The following is a 14,955-nucleotide window of genomic DNA, read 5'->3' as shown; positions in this document are numbered from 1 at the left end:
TTGTTATTCTTTTAATATTAAAATTATTACATATTCACGTTGTGGGTAGAAAAGTGGATGGTTTGAAGTGCTTTCAAAGTATAATTTAGGCAAACAAAGTAAGAGTCTTTCCTCTTTCAGTAATAGTCACCTCAGTGATTAGTGGCAAAGACGAAGATGAAAACATGGTTTGAGTAGATTTTTATATAAATGGAGGGCCTGAGAAAAACTCTGGTAGATTTCCTTACCTTAAATTCCTAGAATCACAGAAGTGTTACTAGAAAGGGACTTGTAGATGTTTTTTTCCCAGTCCATTACTGAAAGAGTAGCTGAACTCATTCCTTGAAAATGACAGCAATATTTCACAGATAAACTTGATTTTGTAAGGTAAGTTGTTCATCCTCAATCCAAAAATATGAAAGAAGCTTTAAAACAACAGTGATGAATCAAACTGCAAACAGTATCTTTTACTGCTGAATTACAGTTTAATTTCACTCTACATAGATACCATTTGATAGAATCCCCAGATCATATTCTTTAGACCATAAGAAAATGGAGGCACTGTACAGTTTCTGTGGAGGGAAAATCAATAGAAATAGGTTTCTAAAAAGCGAGAAGTTGACAAATACTGGCAAAATACATCTTCAAGTATGCTTTATTTGCAGGTGATTAAAAATATTTTTAGGCAAAAAACTAGTCAGTTTTATCCAGTACAAGATAGAACATGATTTAGTGCCTAATGCCAGGCAGACTGGAAAATGTGTCAATAGGACTGGTGATGCAGTTGTTGAGGAATTACATGTGGTTAAATGGCTCATATTCATATAGTAAAAAGACCTGATACACACATATGAGGAATTATAAGCACTTAATATTTTAACAATAAGCAGGAGATTTTGTACGAAAAACAAGGGACTCAAGGGGGCGGGAAAGCTACAGACATCTTAGTAATATCAGAAGCCATCAACATTTTTTTTTTAAAGACATTAACTTGCTCCTGCAAATTACTGCACTCTTGAGAATAGTATTTGCAATTTAAAACTTATCTAAAACATCACCAAAAGGTAACACTAATTCCTATTTTTTAAAAATTATTTTGTATTAAGAATTTTGCAAAGAACTAAAATATGACATGGCCAAGAAGCATGAATTATCCACCATTTCAGAGACTTTGCATTCATCACATTTAAATACTAGGTGTCTGATTTCTGAAAGTCTCATGCAAAATCCAGCTATAAAAACTCACAACAGAATATTTTCAAGGATAAAAAGCTAGTTTTTTAAAGCTCTGACAGACATCCAGTTGTGAAGGTGAATTTCAAAACTAATGGTCCACATTTTCAGAGGACATTCAAAAATATAGTTGTTGAACTTCCTGTAAATGCCCAGCTCTTATCTACACTTTGCATGGAATATTTACCAAAGCTATAACATTGGACAGTTAATGGAATATATCACTACCTAGAGTAGCGCCAGAGGTAACATCATTATCTTTCCATAACTGCGTAATGAGAATTTAATAATCACAAAAAATTCCTATTATGAAGTGACTTTTTTTTTCCTCATGTACAATATATATATTCATTTATATTGAATATAAGTCCAGTAATACTATCACAGTAATGTGCTGTAGTAGTCTTTCATAGTGAGAAAACTGCCCTAATCATCTTTAACATGCAAAGCTTGGAAGAACCAGAAATTCACAGTAAGTAATGCAATTTGTATATGCATCTTCTGCCATCCTAAAGTTAACCAGAACACTCAAGACTGTTGCTTATTTTTTTTTTCCTATATTTAACAAAAGCTACAGTTCTGTATACTGTACATTCACAGTGGGATCCCAGCCCCCTGTACTATCTGCAAGAAAGATCAGGTTACCACCCTCCATCAGAGTAAACATTCTAGTATTTAATATAAGAATCTTGTGAACAGTTGTTCCTAGCTTGAAGCTCAGCAGTTCAAGACTTGATAAAATTCTCCTTTTCGTCTCTCTGAGAGGTTTCTTGCTAACGCATTTTGTAGTCATTAGATACTGACATTTCACATAGCTGTCCTTTAAAATCCAAGTCTACTGTGAAATCCAGGTCACGCTGTAAAAAGATTTAAATGCAACATGTAAGTAAGACCATAAGTTTAGTGTATTAATTCAGTTATCATTGCTTGGGTTGAAACAACCAGCACATTCAAGAGATTCCTGTGGTGATTTCTAACTTCTTTTGGTTTTAAATGGTGCTAACACTGAGAAAGCAGGCTGTAAGATGTTTAATAGCATTCACCATACAATCTGTGCTTAGGTAATATTTCTATACGCTTCCAGAGGTGGATTTAATGGTCTAGTTATTTCCTGGTTCAGAAAGCTTCTGAAATGCTGTTATCATATGTATCCTATGAAAATTTTTGTAGGGTACCCCCCATTGAGATGCTCTTAATTTAGGCTAAAGGGCTTTCCCACTAGGGGTTGTTCCAGAATAGACCTAGTAAACTTCCCATTATACAGTCATTTTTTATCTTATAATGACATGTTTTTAGGGAAGAGGCACTACACAGCCCTACAGAAGGAAGCTGTGTCTATGCAAGCTTTTGAAAAACTTCATGCTTCAGAGGAACAAAGCACTAGCAAATCCTTTCGAACCGAGGTGGTCTCTCTGTCATACGACAACTATCAAGAGCACATTTATTTTAGCACCCAAATCTGCATTCAGGTGCTTACTGCTGTGCAAACAAATTTGAGATATTTTATTCACTTTTCTCCTTAATGAAAATTGATACATTTAAACCAAAAGAAAATATTCCAGTCCCCCTAGGATGACATAAGGGTGGGGAAACATATTTTTTTCCTCTTGCAGCAAGTAGCCTCAGGGATGAATGTGTTTGTTTTAATGCCAAGTTTATTTTGTGTTTATTTCTTCCTCTGTATCAACACCACCATATCGAATCTGTGTTTGGTATAAAAATGGAAAAGCAATGAAAAAAGGGAAGACAATGAAATGTTAAAATTTGTTGCAGTTAACAAATGCAATTTTTCAACAATTACAACAACTGCATAGATGGATAATAGGTTATTTTAACTGCTGTTTACTGTAATAGAAAATTAAGAGATACTGCTCAAGATGTTTGGCAGAAAATGGTCCGGTGTTTCTCCCAGAAGCTATAATTCTCATGTCTTGTTCTACCCAGCCATAGGTTATCTATCACACCATGTCTCACAGTCTCCTTACCAGTTAAAAGAAGTGCTAGGGGGATTCAGCCCATAGCAGAGAAATTGAGAAAGTTTTCAGCAGTCATGGTAGTGTGATATCCATCATGCTTTAGCTTTAGTCTTAAATAAAGCATCTGTGTTTTCTATGGAAAGGCACAATTTTTAAACAACCCTTTCACTCAATTAGTGAGTTCATACAAGCTCTGAAATGTGTTACTTAATTTCCTGTTGGACTGTTCTTGGGCGCTGAGTGGCAAATCACTCAGTGCCCATAGATGTGGAACTGAAGTACTTACTTTTGATCATCCTGTATTGGCAGAAGGGATCTTTCCACTGATTTCACTGACACTGTGAAAAACCCCTTGCCTGCTTGCATCACAAAATGTGAGTAAAGCTGATTGCAGAGGGCAGCTGACTGAGTGATGTATTTGAATCCTTTCTCCCTTCCCATGCTAGCCTGCTTGCAGGCTGACTTCTGTAACATTAGCACTGCTTTACTACTGCTGTCATCAGCTTCGGTGAGGCTGTGAGTGGAGCTCTTACTAATAAACATGAATGCCTTTAGCACACTCATTGTTTTAGTCCTATGCATTTTCCTTATTGGTGATCATGGTTTGTGATCAGTAGAGATGGAATTAGGATCAGGGATGCTGACTTACCACATTTTTTGCATTTGGTTTCATGGATATAGTCCCATAGATTTCTTCTCCTCGTCTCACAGTTAAATAGTCCTCCAAGTAGAAGACAGTTTGCTTCCAGTGAGTATAAGGAGCATCAGGTGCTAAAAATATATACATGGGTATCACTTATTGAAATTTCTTAAATGCCTTGCAAATCAAATTATGACTTGGAAACAATTGGGAAAAATCCTTTCTTTTCATAGAAAGCTTTATGTCCTATACTAGCAAATATACTTTACAACAAATTTCTATTGCCTGTCTGTGAGTTGTCTTCTAATTTTTACTGGTATATGTCAGATATTAATCACACCCAGCAAGAAAGATTCCACAAAAGGGCTTACAGGGCAAGATAGGCACATTTTTATGCTTTTCTTTCAACCCACACATGTTCAAATTGGGAAAACCTTTACCACTAAGTGCTTTGAATTTCAGAAATCTAAATTAGTTCAAAAAACAATGATACAAAAGCATGAAGGAAAGGTACATCAAAAATTATTAATCACTGTGTTGCAAATGAAACATTTGACTAGTGATCCCAAAGCAGCAAATTTTATAGTTTCCAGGAGGATAGAATGGATGAAAGGGCACTAGCACCTTGATGTCTTTTGGGACTATTAAAAGGCATTTTGGGCAATTTGCCAGAGATGGAAACTGGTCTAAATTAATTTCTAGTCTTGCTTAGCAGAATCACTTTGATGACCCTTTGCTATTTCTGGCTTTTAATTTACTTCTTTGGTCCTATTTCTGATTTAAATTCCAATCTTTGAGCAGTGCCTATTGAACTTGTATTGGTCACTTCTTGTTCCTACAATTCCTGCAGTCAAGAGCATCTAGGAACCTAAGAATAGCTGTAGGAGCTCAAAGACTTCCTAACCTGGCAAAAAAAAAGCCTCTGATAAATTTATTTTTCTTCTATTTGTATCCCCCAGTCACATGAGGTCACTGTATGGTATCATTATTAACACTTTAATAAAATAATGATTTTATTTCATTTCAACATCAATGTTTCAAAAAATTACTTGAATTTGGAATTTTTTTGTGACTGGGCTAATACTGATGCTTTTTAAAAAAACTGGCAAGACAGGAATTTTTAACTCTTTTCTAAAATTCTAGACTCAGAAGACCTATATAAACCAACTTTTTTTTCAGAAACTGTGCTAGCAAATTGGTATCATCGAAAGGAAAAGGATTTTACCAGATAATTTCTGTCTATGTGTCCAGACAGTTTTAATCACTGTTAATCCCAATTGTTAAATGAGATATCTTCTTGTAGGAGTTCTGATCCAGACTGTTTACTATTTGGACATGGCTGCATAAAATTTCTAACTGAAAACATGTTTGACCAAAATGAAATTGAATTTATATTCTAAATCATAACTGCTGCCTTGTACATACCCATGTAGTTGTGCACATGTCCCTCTGTAGGGCCACGTTCCTTAGAAAAGTCTGGCATAAATGGAAACTTGTGCCTCAACAACAGGGGCTGTGTGTAATGCAAGCCCAGGTCTCCATGTCCACCCCAAATTACACACTTATTCATAATTTATAAAAATAGATATCAATGAAGCAGCATTTTGACATGTCCTACAAATGGGTGTATTTTACTGAATTCAGTGCAGCTTCGCCAACAGACAGACACCAGGTGAGAATCTTTACCAGTCTTCTAGACAGTGGTGACCTTCAGCAGCAGATGGCCAAACAACCTTTTTATGGAGTAATTCTTCTGCACCTACCTTATAATGATAAACTGAACAGAGACAGAGAAGCACTTCACCCTTCTGTCTACACAAAGGCTGTCTACAGGATGAGATTTTTGCATTTATTGCAAGACTCTCTGGTTTATTCAGTCTGGTAAACAATGCCTTAAGGGAATGGAGTTATTCCTTTAAATATCTGCTCACCAAGTCAAGGCAGAATTTCACATCTTGGTTGTTAGAGGCAGCTCACATAATCACTATGTGTGTTTTTATAGCTTGGAAAAAGTGGTAGTTTTGTTCTAGACTCTGGGGCAAGCTTTGTTGGGTTTTGGATTTAGGGAAAACTAGAATGCAGAGCTGCTATTTCTCTCTGGGCTAATAATTCTCTGTCTAATCTGAGAAACTTGACACAGGACTTAGATATAACTGGTGAGGGACACAAATTCACAGGTTGTAATTCCCGCTGAGCTCTAAGATTGATAGCCATTATGAAATTCTGCCTCTCTTTCCACAGAATTCCTGTAAGCAGTTGTCCTTTCCCCATCCTGCTCACCTCCCCCAAAATTACAATAGTTTTATTCACTGTAAGTCAAATGTGGTGGTACATTAAACCTTCCCCTACCATCTAATCAGCAGCACTGATAGACTGATGGCAACAGAAATGAAATTAAAAGAAATACAGATTACCTGTAGAAAATCCCATCTTCTTGTGGCACTTTGTAAATTCAATATTAAAATAGGTGACCAAGGCATGAATGTAATCATTGCGTTGAATTTGGAGGCAGAATGCAGAAGTAAATTCCAATTCTTCAGTCTTCACTGTATAAATATCTACTTCCTGTTTTGAGGAGACAGAAATTACATTTACACGCAGATGTCTGTGACTGTCAGGTAAGTGTTAAATGAAGTACTTTAGTATTTCATTTAATGATCAGACACAAAGGTGACTGGCAGCTTTTTAACACTGTAAGAAATCAGAGGTATATTCTAATATATCAAATCATGAGCAAATGATGCAGTTATCTGACCAAGCTGACAGAGAGGACACTCACTGAAGAGCGTGTGTTCTTGGGAATGGCAGGGAAGGGCTGTAGGAGCTGGGGAAAATCAGGGTAAAAAGGTGCTCTGATAAATACAGGTAGATGTTGAAATGGAGATACAGGTCCAGTTCAAAGACCTTTTATCATCAGGGACTGTCAGGATGGGGAAAGATGCCAGAGCTGGGTTTTTAATAAAAATAACCTTATTTGGTTTTGCATCTCTGGAAAGGAAAGCAATTTAACTGTGTCAAGCACTCAAAACATTTGAGGCACGAGATTTTGATGGTGATGCTTTCTAGTCCTGTGTCAGGTAACTGATTCCAAACAGTGAGCACAGGGATCTTGCTCTTGAACAAGACAGAAACAAATTATGTCAATCATACTATGGTTTGATTGCAGTAGTTGGAAAGGATGATGTAGTCTTCAGGTTTGTTTACTTCCATTAATATTTAAATCTCACTGTTCAAGGCTTAAACTGTATTTTTCAGATGGATCTGATTTTCCCAGCTACATACTGCTTTTATCTAGGTTGTTTCTAAAAGTTGTAGTGATGATAGGGAGGATGGTAAGTCTGAAGTACTATTCTAATGCTGTGGGAAATGTTTCCTATGCACTTTCTGGTACCTTCATTACTCATTCTCATTGCTCTGGTACCCTTATTGCTCATGCATATAGGGAAACAGAATTTTTGTAGGCAGAAATCCTGATTTTCTCTACTCTACCAGCTGAAGTCAGGAATTGTGTGTCTGACCTCACTAGCACTTCTTAAGACTTGCACTGCAAAATGGAGAGCAGAGTCTAGACTGCCCATCAGAGAGCTCTTTTAGCCTCTTTTAGGGCACACTAGAGGGCTCTTGTAGAAATTGCCTTCTGTAATCTAAGGTAAAACTGCAAAAAGAGACATGGAAAGATGCAGCCATATTTCAGTTACTGAAGTGTATGCATGGACCACACATGTGTTTCTGAGACTTAGAAAACTTATGGGGAGATGCTTTAAGCAAGCCATAGCTTTGGCCTGTCTGGTTACCATTATTGTTCAAGAACAACTTAACCATAATGAAAATTATTCTACTGCATTGCAACGACACTCTGAGGCACTAGTGTTTATCCTATGTGACCTATGCATATAACTGGTCATTTAAAGCTGTGATAACCTCAAAATGTCTTTGGTTTTTCCCCCTCAAAAGAGGGTAAGAAAAAAGCATGGTAGGAATGAGAACTTCTGAGGTCTCCTGGCAGAGTTCCATACCAGCCTGCAAAATTTGCTTTGCCAAGCTAAACTGGACTGGTGTGTGATAGCTGCAGACTTCTGTAATTTTTGGTGTCTTTTTAGTGATCTCACTGTGGGGAAATTGGGAATTAAGTCTAGTGGTGAGGGACATAAAAGGAAGCTAGCTCCCTCTCTCTGAGCTGTGTTGGCTGTGCAGGGCAAAGTGGAATCAAAAGCACTAAGAAATATTTTCATTAGAGAAGTCAGTAGAAATTTCTCAAAAATATTAAACAGATATCCTGAATAAACTGTTGGTCACTTTTGCAGTCCTTTTTTAAGGACAGAAACATAGCTTTTTTACAACGCATGGTAGGAGACAAAAGTGGGGTGATTTTTATTAATTAATATAATTCTGAGAAAGGCCAAGTCTGGTTTTGGTGATCTCTTTGAATTGTACTCTGGCAACTATATATTCTTATATAAAATGGCAACACTCATTACAGCTAACTGCACAGGAGACAAATTATAGAAATTGGAGTTAAAGTTGCTTCTAGAGTGCCATGGCATCTCTTTCCTGATCTCCTTCCCAGACAGTCAGGTTACTCAACTAGGATTTTGTGAGCATGGAAATAAACGAAACATGCAAATCTCAGTGGATGTCCAGGTTTGGTGGAGTTATTTATTGTCTTTTGTTTGTTTGTTTGTTTTTTGGATCAGAGAAGAAAACACAACTGTTTTACTAAGTATGAAACAAACTTTCCCATATTTTTTGGCAATGCTGCTGAAAGCAGTAGGCTCCCAGTACACTTATTCCTGAATTCACTTATTGATTCTGGTGGTTTTAAGATGCTTTATTCTCACTAGTCTCCCTGGCTGATTTGCTGTGGAAGTTACACACAGGACTCCTATTTGGCAGGACGATTCCTGTGCCCCTCAGATGTATTTAAGAGATCATGCAAAAGAGAATGGCTCTCACAGCAGAGAGGATGCCACATTCCCTGCATGCACCACCCCTAATGCACCTGTGGTCCAGTGCCTAAAGTTCCTTAAAGCATTCAGGACTTGGGTTACATCCAGTTTCTGAGGAGTAAAAAAGAGGAAATTTTACTCAAGTCTCCAGCATGTCAGATAAGTGCCGTGGCTACACAGCATGCACAGTTGATGTCTTATTTTGCTGATTTTGTAGAACCGTTCAGAGCATCTAAACTGGGAATTGAAATAACTGCAGAAGCACAAGACTCTGACTGGTCTCTGAGGAATGTATCTAGTGACTGGTCCATCCACTGACTAATGTAGAGAGAACCCAGACTCATCTGGTAGGCACCCTAAATTAGCTGGCTTTGGGTTGAATACAACCCTAGAAATCCCTCTGTGAATCTAATATGAACAAGCTGTGCTATGCAAAAGTGCTGTAATAAAACATTTGAATAATTAAACATTATGGCTTTGTTTATTCGCAAATGTTTTCTTAGGCTAATATTATTCTCTGAATTCACAAATATTTTCAGGAGGAAAGAAATGCATTTTATATAAATAAACCATGTGCAAAATTAAATTAAATTAAAAAATAAATAACTACAGAGTCTGTTTTTCCTGCTTCCATATTGCTATCTTGAAGATAAATCTCCCTCCTTCATGCTTTTCATTGACAATTTTCTCTTTGCTTAGTGATCAGTTTGTGAGATTACTGACTGATTCTGGAATGGAGGGTGGTTTGTGCTTGCGTACTTATTACCTGCTTTGCTCTCATGGTGCCTCTACATGGTACAGCACCATTCAGTTTATGGACAAAAGATGTCAAAACTAAATATAAAACATGAATAGAAACACTTTGAAATTGTTTTCTGTCATCTTAAACCAAATTACTTTCAAAGACCTTCTAAATAAAGCGTTGGATTTGCACTTCAATTAAGGGTGTACAGCTTTTTATTCCAGAGCAGCCAACCCATTTTGCTCCCTGATCTCTTTCTCTCTGGACATATTTCATGGAGCCTAAATAGCTATTTCTTTTGTGTGTGCTGCAATTTCAAATTGCCCTGGTTGAGGCTGTTTTCAGGCACAGCCATGTGTTCCCCTCAGTGCAGATGGACTGTGCATGCATACGTACTCATGCAGAGTTTCTGCTTCTGTTCCTTTTTGCTGCTTTCAGTAAAGGTTTTGCAGACTGGAGGCATGGCTTTCCCTTTTGCATACGGGAATATTTAATGCTGTGTTTTTCACTGGCAAAAAGTGAAAGGGAAAAGTTAGAACTGATTCTTTGGGATAAATGAGCTCTTGGCTTCATGGACCTGGTAGTACCACTACTATTGATGCAGACAGCCTTGTCCAGGACAGTTGTCCTACACGAGGAGGATTCCTTCACATGAAGGAGATTTTAGAGCTTTCAAGTGTTCCTGCAGGCGGATCCTTCATTGTTAACATGATCTTGTGAACAGGGTTTAGTGACCTTTCTCATGTAGAGCAGGGTACCAGTTAACCTCTGAGTGCAGATGTTTGGGCTGAGAGAGAACAGTTACATTCTATATAAGGCTAAGAATTAGGAAGTTAGAGAAAAAAAATTGAGATCAAATTCTGATCACTTGTTCTGGAGTTAATTATTTATTTGATCATCAGTTCAGAACTGATGCTTCAGACTTTCTTACTGCAAACAGAATCATTTACCCCTTCTCCTCAGCAGCACTCAATCAGTAATTGGCAAAAAGGCAGGGCAATTCAAATTCATATCTAAATATACCACGTCTCTCTTCATCCACTATTTGCACATGTAAAATTTCTAAGAATCTTGAGTTACAACCTGCAGATGTAACCAGATGAGTAGAGACACAAGGAGCATCTTGCTTTTGGGAATTCTGTGAGAAATCAAGGTATCAGTGTTCGTGCTCAGGTCACGTGACAGCATTGAGCGTGTGAAACATGCAAGAACTGGCTAATTTAAAACTGCACAATTTTCCTTCTTAGTGTGGCAGCGTTCTGCAATGATGGCTTCTGCAGCTGCTTCAAAGCATGCAAAGACAGTACCAAAACATAAGCAGCAGGTCCCAAAAGAACCCTGCAGTTAGCTGTCAACAGTCAATGAAGTATATTCAGAATTAGCAAACCTTTATTAAGCAGGCGTTGGTCACCACTTGCTTTGGATCTACTATGTCCACCAAGGGCTCCTTCATGGCAACATCCCTAATACAGGTCATGTCAAAGCCGTACACATTCTCCCACCCTGTCAGTGCAAATGGATTTGGCAAGGTTAGCAGCAATAATAGAAAATATTTTTTGTTTCTCAAAGCATTTTTCTTTTGAAAGAATTTCTACCATCCCCTAATTTTCAGATGTCCCCTTCAGCTCTTTGCTCCCTGCCCCAGCTGTCTATGTCATCATTGCCATTTTACAGATCATGCAGTTCTGGCAAAATAAACCCTCAAAGTACATCTTTGAACAAGTGGTACTTATTTTTTGGTGTCTCCAAAACTGCTTTATATGAGATTTGTCAATGATTTTTGTGGCTTTAGAGGCTTGTGATTGTTGCCCAAAATCATCTGATGTCAGGCTGAGCACTAGGGTTTTTTTTTTTTTTGTTTGTTTGTTTTTTGTTTTTGTTTTTGTTTGTTTGTTTGTTTGGTTTTTGTTTTGTTTTGGTTCTTTTTTTTTTTTCCCTCTCATAGATTGCCACTCAATTGGCAGTTTACAAGCTCTTTTGTTTATTTAAGTAGTTTTAGTTTCAGCAAGTAAATTACTAGCAGGAGTAGAATTGTAGGTGTGTTTCTATAGTTGGGACTCCAAGTTTAAATTGCACATACATCATGGCAGAAAAGCAGAAGGTTCACTTTGAAGAGATTTAAAAGCCATGCCAATCCTCTGTATTTGAATTGTTCCTCTGATTGTTCCAATAGATGCTTCTTATCATGTTGAGGATTTTTTGCACAAAATGAGTACATTAAAAAATGGAGAAGTACACTGGCTTTGCTTTTAAGGTTGCTTAACAAAGTGAAAACAAGAACCTTCAAACAAGTGAAATCTTAAGTCTTATGAAGCATGTAAGTCAAGGTCCATTCAGTGCTTCATCTCAAAATATAAACTGAATACTGGGAGTATTTTAAAAATGGCTTGAACAAAAAACAAAGTAAACAGATAAACGCATTTGTGAGCATATTTGAAATGTCTCATTTTTTTCAGAGCATAGCATTTGAGCTACTGGGGTTTCCAGAAGAGAATGACTGAAAATGTCAAGTGATATAAAAATCTGCATATTCCTAAATTGGAAAAAACATGGACACGAACGATTATTTGATATCTCTTTATTATCTCTTTATTGGGTTGCGAGTTTCTCAACATTTCAGGGAGCTGAAACTTTTGTTTCAGGCATCATGAGCATTTGAGAACTCCAGATTACATTAAAAAAAGTCCTATATTTTTATGTGATTACTCAAAAAAAATTAACTAGGAAACCTGAAGAAACAACTTATTAATTTTTTACTTATTTTTGGGGCCTCCATAATTTACTGCACCTCAGCCCACATGGGATACGTTTGAAATATGTGGCCTAATCTGTCTTAGGCAGAGAGCTGGCATGGGAGGTAAAAAATAAAATTATATGTTTTATATTTTGCAGTAAATCAGAGTAATTGACTGTAGTAGTACTCTGTGGCACTAATCTACAGTTAAAAAAATCAGAAGTTAGATTTTTTTAAAAACCTCTTATTGCATTATTTCTTTATCAATATAATGGTTCTTGAACGCCCTTTAAAATGCTCAGCCCCGCACCACATATGAAGGCAAGACTCCTTAAGACAGAAAAAGATGAAAAATTGGAAGGTAAGGAGCACCATCAAGGATTTATAAATGGAAAGAAAAGACAAGGTGGTAGTGCAGATAGATAGTGGGATGGAAATAACTGAGGACACAGAGGTATATAAGGTATATAAAGTAAGGGGGGGAAGGGAAATGAGAGGTGAAATCTGAAAAGTAAGCGTCTTAATGGAAAACAACATTTTAGAAGAGGGAAAAATGTCTTTGTACATTTTTTCACATGGCTCAAAATGAAACAATTTGAAAACAGATGTATTGTCTGTGAGAAAAGAAAAAGACTCAAGGTCTAGAAAGGAAGGAGTTCAAAAGCAAAATGAAAGATTTTAGGCCAAAATGGCTCTGATTTCTGTACAGAACGGATACCTCATACATCCTTTTGAATCTGTACATTTTATAAGGAGTTTAACTGTCAAGGTCATCACATAGCTGAGGAGAAAAATGTAGGCTGTGCTAGAGGAGCAGATATAATCCTCCCTGGCACTTACAGAGACTTCTTGTCACCGCCCCACTGCACTGGGCTTGCTTTTGACCCAAAATAGCAATTTTGACCAACTGGCAGTTCTGTGTATTAGCACTGAATTTGATTACAAAAACACCAAGCCTTCTTTTCTGGGAGGAGGTGAGAGTCAAGGAATGAGGAGTTAGGCATTTTTATTTAAAGATGGTCTGAACCCACTAATCTAACCCAAATTTTCACATATATCTTTGGTTAATAAATCTGCTTAGGAATTTTGTGGTTCTTTTTTTTTCCATAATGGAAAATACCTTTAAGTGAAACTGCCCAGCTCTGAAAAATAAATAAAATCAAAAAATGTTGCAAGGAAAAGAAGAATGAAATAATGTAAAACTTGTTAATTTGAGCACAGCAGGAGCCTGGACTAGGTCACTTGTAGATGTCACTAACAACACCAGTTATTCAATGATATCACCAAGGAAACTCTTCTAACATTTTAAAAGCAAAGGAAAAGTCAATTTTATGCATCTATGAAGTATTAAAAAACCCCAAATTAAAACCCTTGTTGAACATATAAGTAAAATTTAAATTTCTGATCCTTATTTTTAATTTAAAAATTCTTGCATAAAATGTTTTTTAAAAAGATATACATGTTGTGGAATTTTTTCTTTTTGACAGGCTATCATGGAGATATAATTTTTTTCTAGGTTTATTTCTTCACATGTACAATTAATTCGCATCTTACTGCTTTTATGTTTTTGTTATGTTAAAAACAAAAATAAGGACCTAAGGGGTAAAATAATATTACTGGGCTTTGTGGCTGTTATGATGGATTATGTCTTTATCAAAACAACAACAAAACTAAATCTCATTTAATCCACATTTTAAATATAGCTAAAGGCATTAATATAACTCTAGGCAAAGTCTTCATCAGTTTATACATGCATCTCTCCTTTGTGCACTTTAAATTACTGCAAATTTCCTGAATTTATCAACAGACCAACATTTTCTCAGAGTTCACATTCATACTGGAATTCTGGCCTGCAAAGAGATCAGAGTAGGCTACTGGAAATGAAAGATTTTAGGGAAATAACCACAGAAAGTGTTACTGGCAGGTGCTTACTCACAGTGAATTTTGAAGTCCTTGTACTGTCTGTCTTCAATTGCTACCACGTACAAAGCAGCTCGGTCTGGAAACATTAGCCCTCCAGGTTTCTGTTGATGAATTGTGGGGAAATGGATCTCGTAATCTATTCACCTGACAAAGACATCACATTTTGAACTGCACATACAAAAACCAGACAAGCACCCCTTGCATGCCTTTATTGTTTTCCTTCAGATTTGCACACCAGCTCTAACTTTGCAGCCTGCGGCAATGTCATTAGACAGTGTCTAGGCAAACTTGGCCGGCCAGCACTTAATCAAAAGCAAAGCTCTTTCACTGAGGTTCCCTTTGTTATCTCCTCGTTAAAGCCTAAGAAATGGCACTTGGAGATGTGACCGTGTCTCGTTATGGCGACAGTAGGGAAGGGAAAGCTTGCAGTCAGAAAATAAATGGTGACTGCTCCAGCAAGGAGCACGACATGCAGAGCACCTACCAGCCACTTGTCTCGTGCGAAGATGACTGTGTTTAACATTGACTCATAGAACAGACAGTAACCCATCCACTCGCTGATGATGATGTCTACTTGATCCACAGGTAATTCAACTTCTTCCACTTTACCTTTAAATATTGTGATTACTGAAAAGAGAATCCAAAGAAATACGTTTCACATAATAAAACACCTGACTAAGATCCTTACTGGTGAATGTCAGGCTGACCTTTTCAATACGATTCTCTTCTTGAATGCCTGTCCATAAAGCATGACTCCATGTGACTCAATGCATTTCACACTT

At 36.9% G+C, this 14,955-nt stretch overlaps 1 protein-coding gene across 1 annotated transcript in view; it reads right to left on the bottom strand.

Annotated features, from left to right (window-relative positions):
- Window positions 1-616: 616 nt before the first annotated feature.
- The window catches only part of PRMT8 (protein arginine methyltransferase 8), a 56,466-nt gene continuing 42,127 nt past the window's right edge, over window positions 617-14,955 (bottom strand). Inside the window, exons 5-10 of the mRNA XM_053970692.1 lie at window positions 14,658-14,800; window positions 14,187-14,274; window positions 10,904-11,019; window positions 6,243-6,393; window positions 3,838-3,959; window positions 617-2,069 (exon numbers count right to left, since the gene is read on the bottom strand). Coding sequence (XP_053826667.1) covers window positions 1,986-2,069; window positions 3,838-3,959; window positions 6,243-6,393; window positions 10,904-11,019; window positions 14,187-14,274; window positions 14,658-14,800 — 704 coding nt within the window. The 3' untranslated portion in view covers window positions 617-1,985. The remainder of the gene's footprint in view (window positions 2,070-3,837; window positions 3,960-6,242; window positions 6,394-10,903; window positions 11,020-14,186; window positions 14,275-14,657; window positions 14,801-14,955) is intronic.

Source organism: Vidua macroura, chromosome 2 (assembly GCF_024509145.1).
Source record: "Vidua macroura isolate BioBank_ID:100142 chromosome 2, ASM2450914v1, whole genome shotgun sequence".
In the NCBI taxonomy this organism is placed as follows: domain Eukaryota; kingdom Metazoa; phylum Chordata; class Aves; order Passeriformes; family Viduidae; genus Vidua; species Vidua macroura.
Note: the sequence above shows the minus strand (reverse complement) of the source record. Positions and strands in the feature narration are given on the sequence as shown.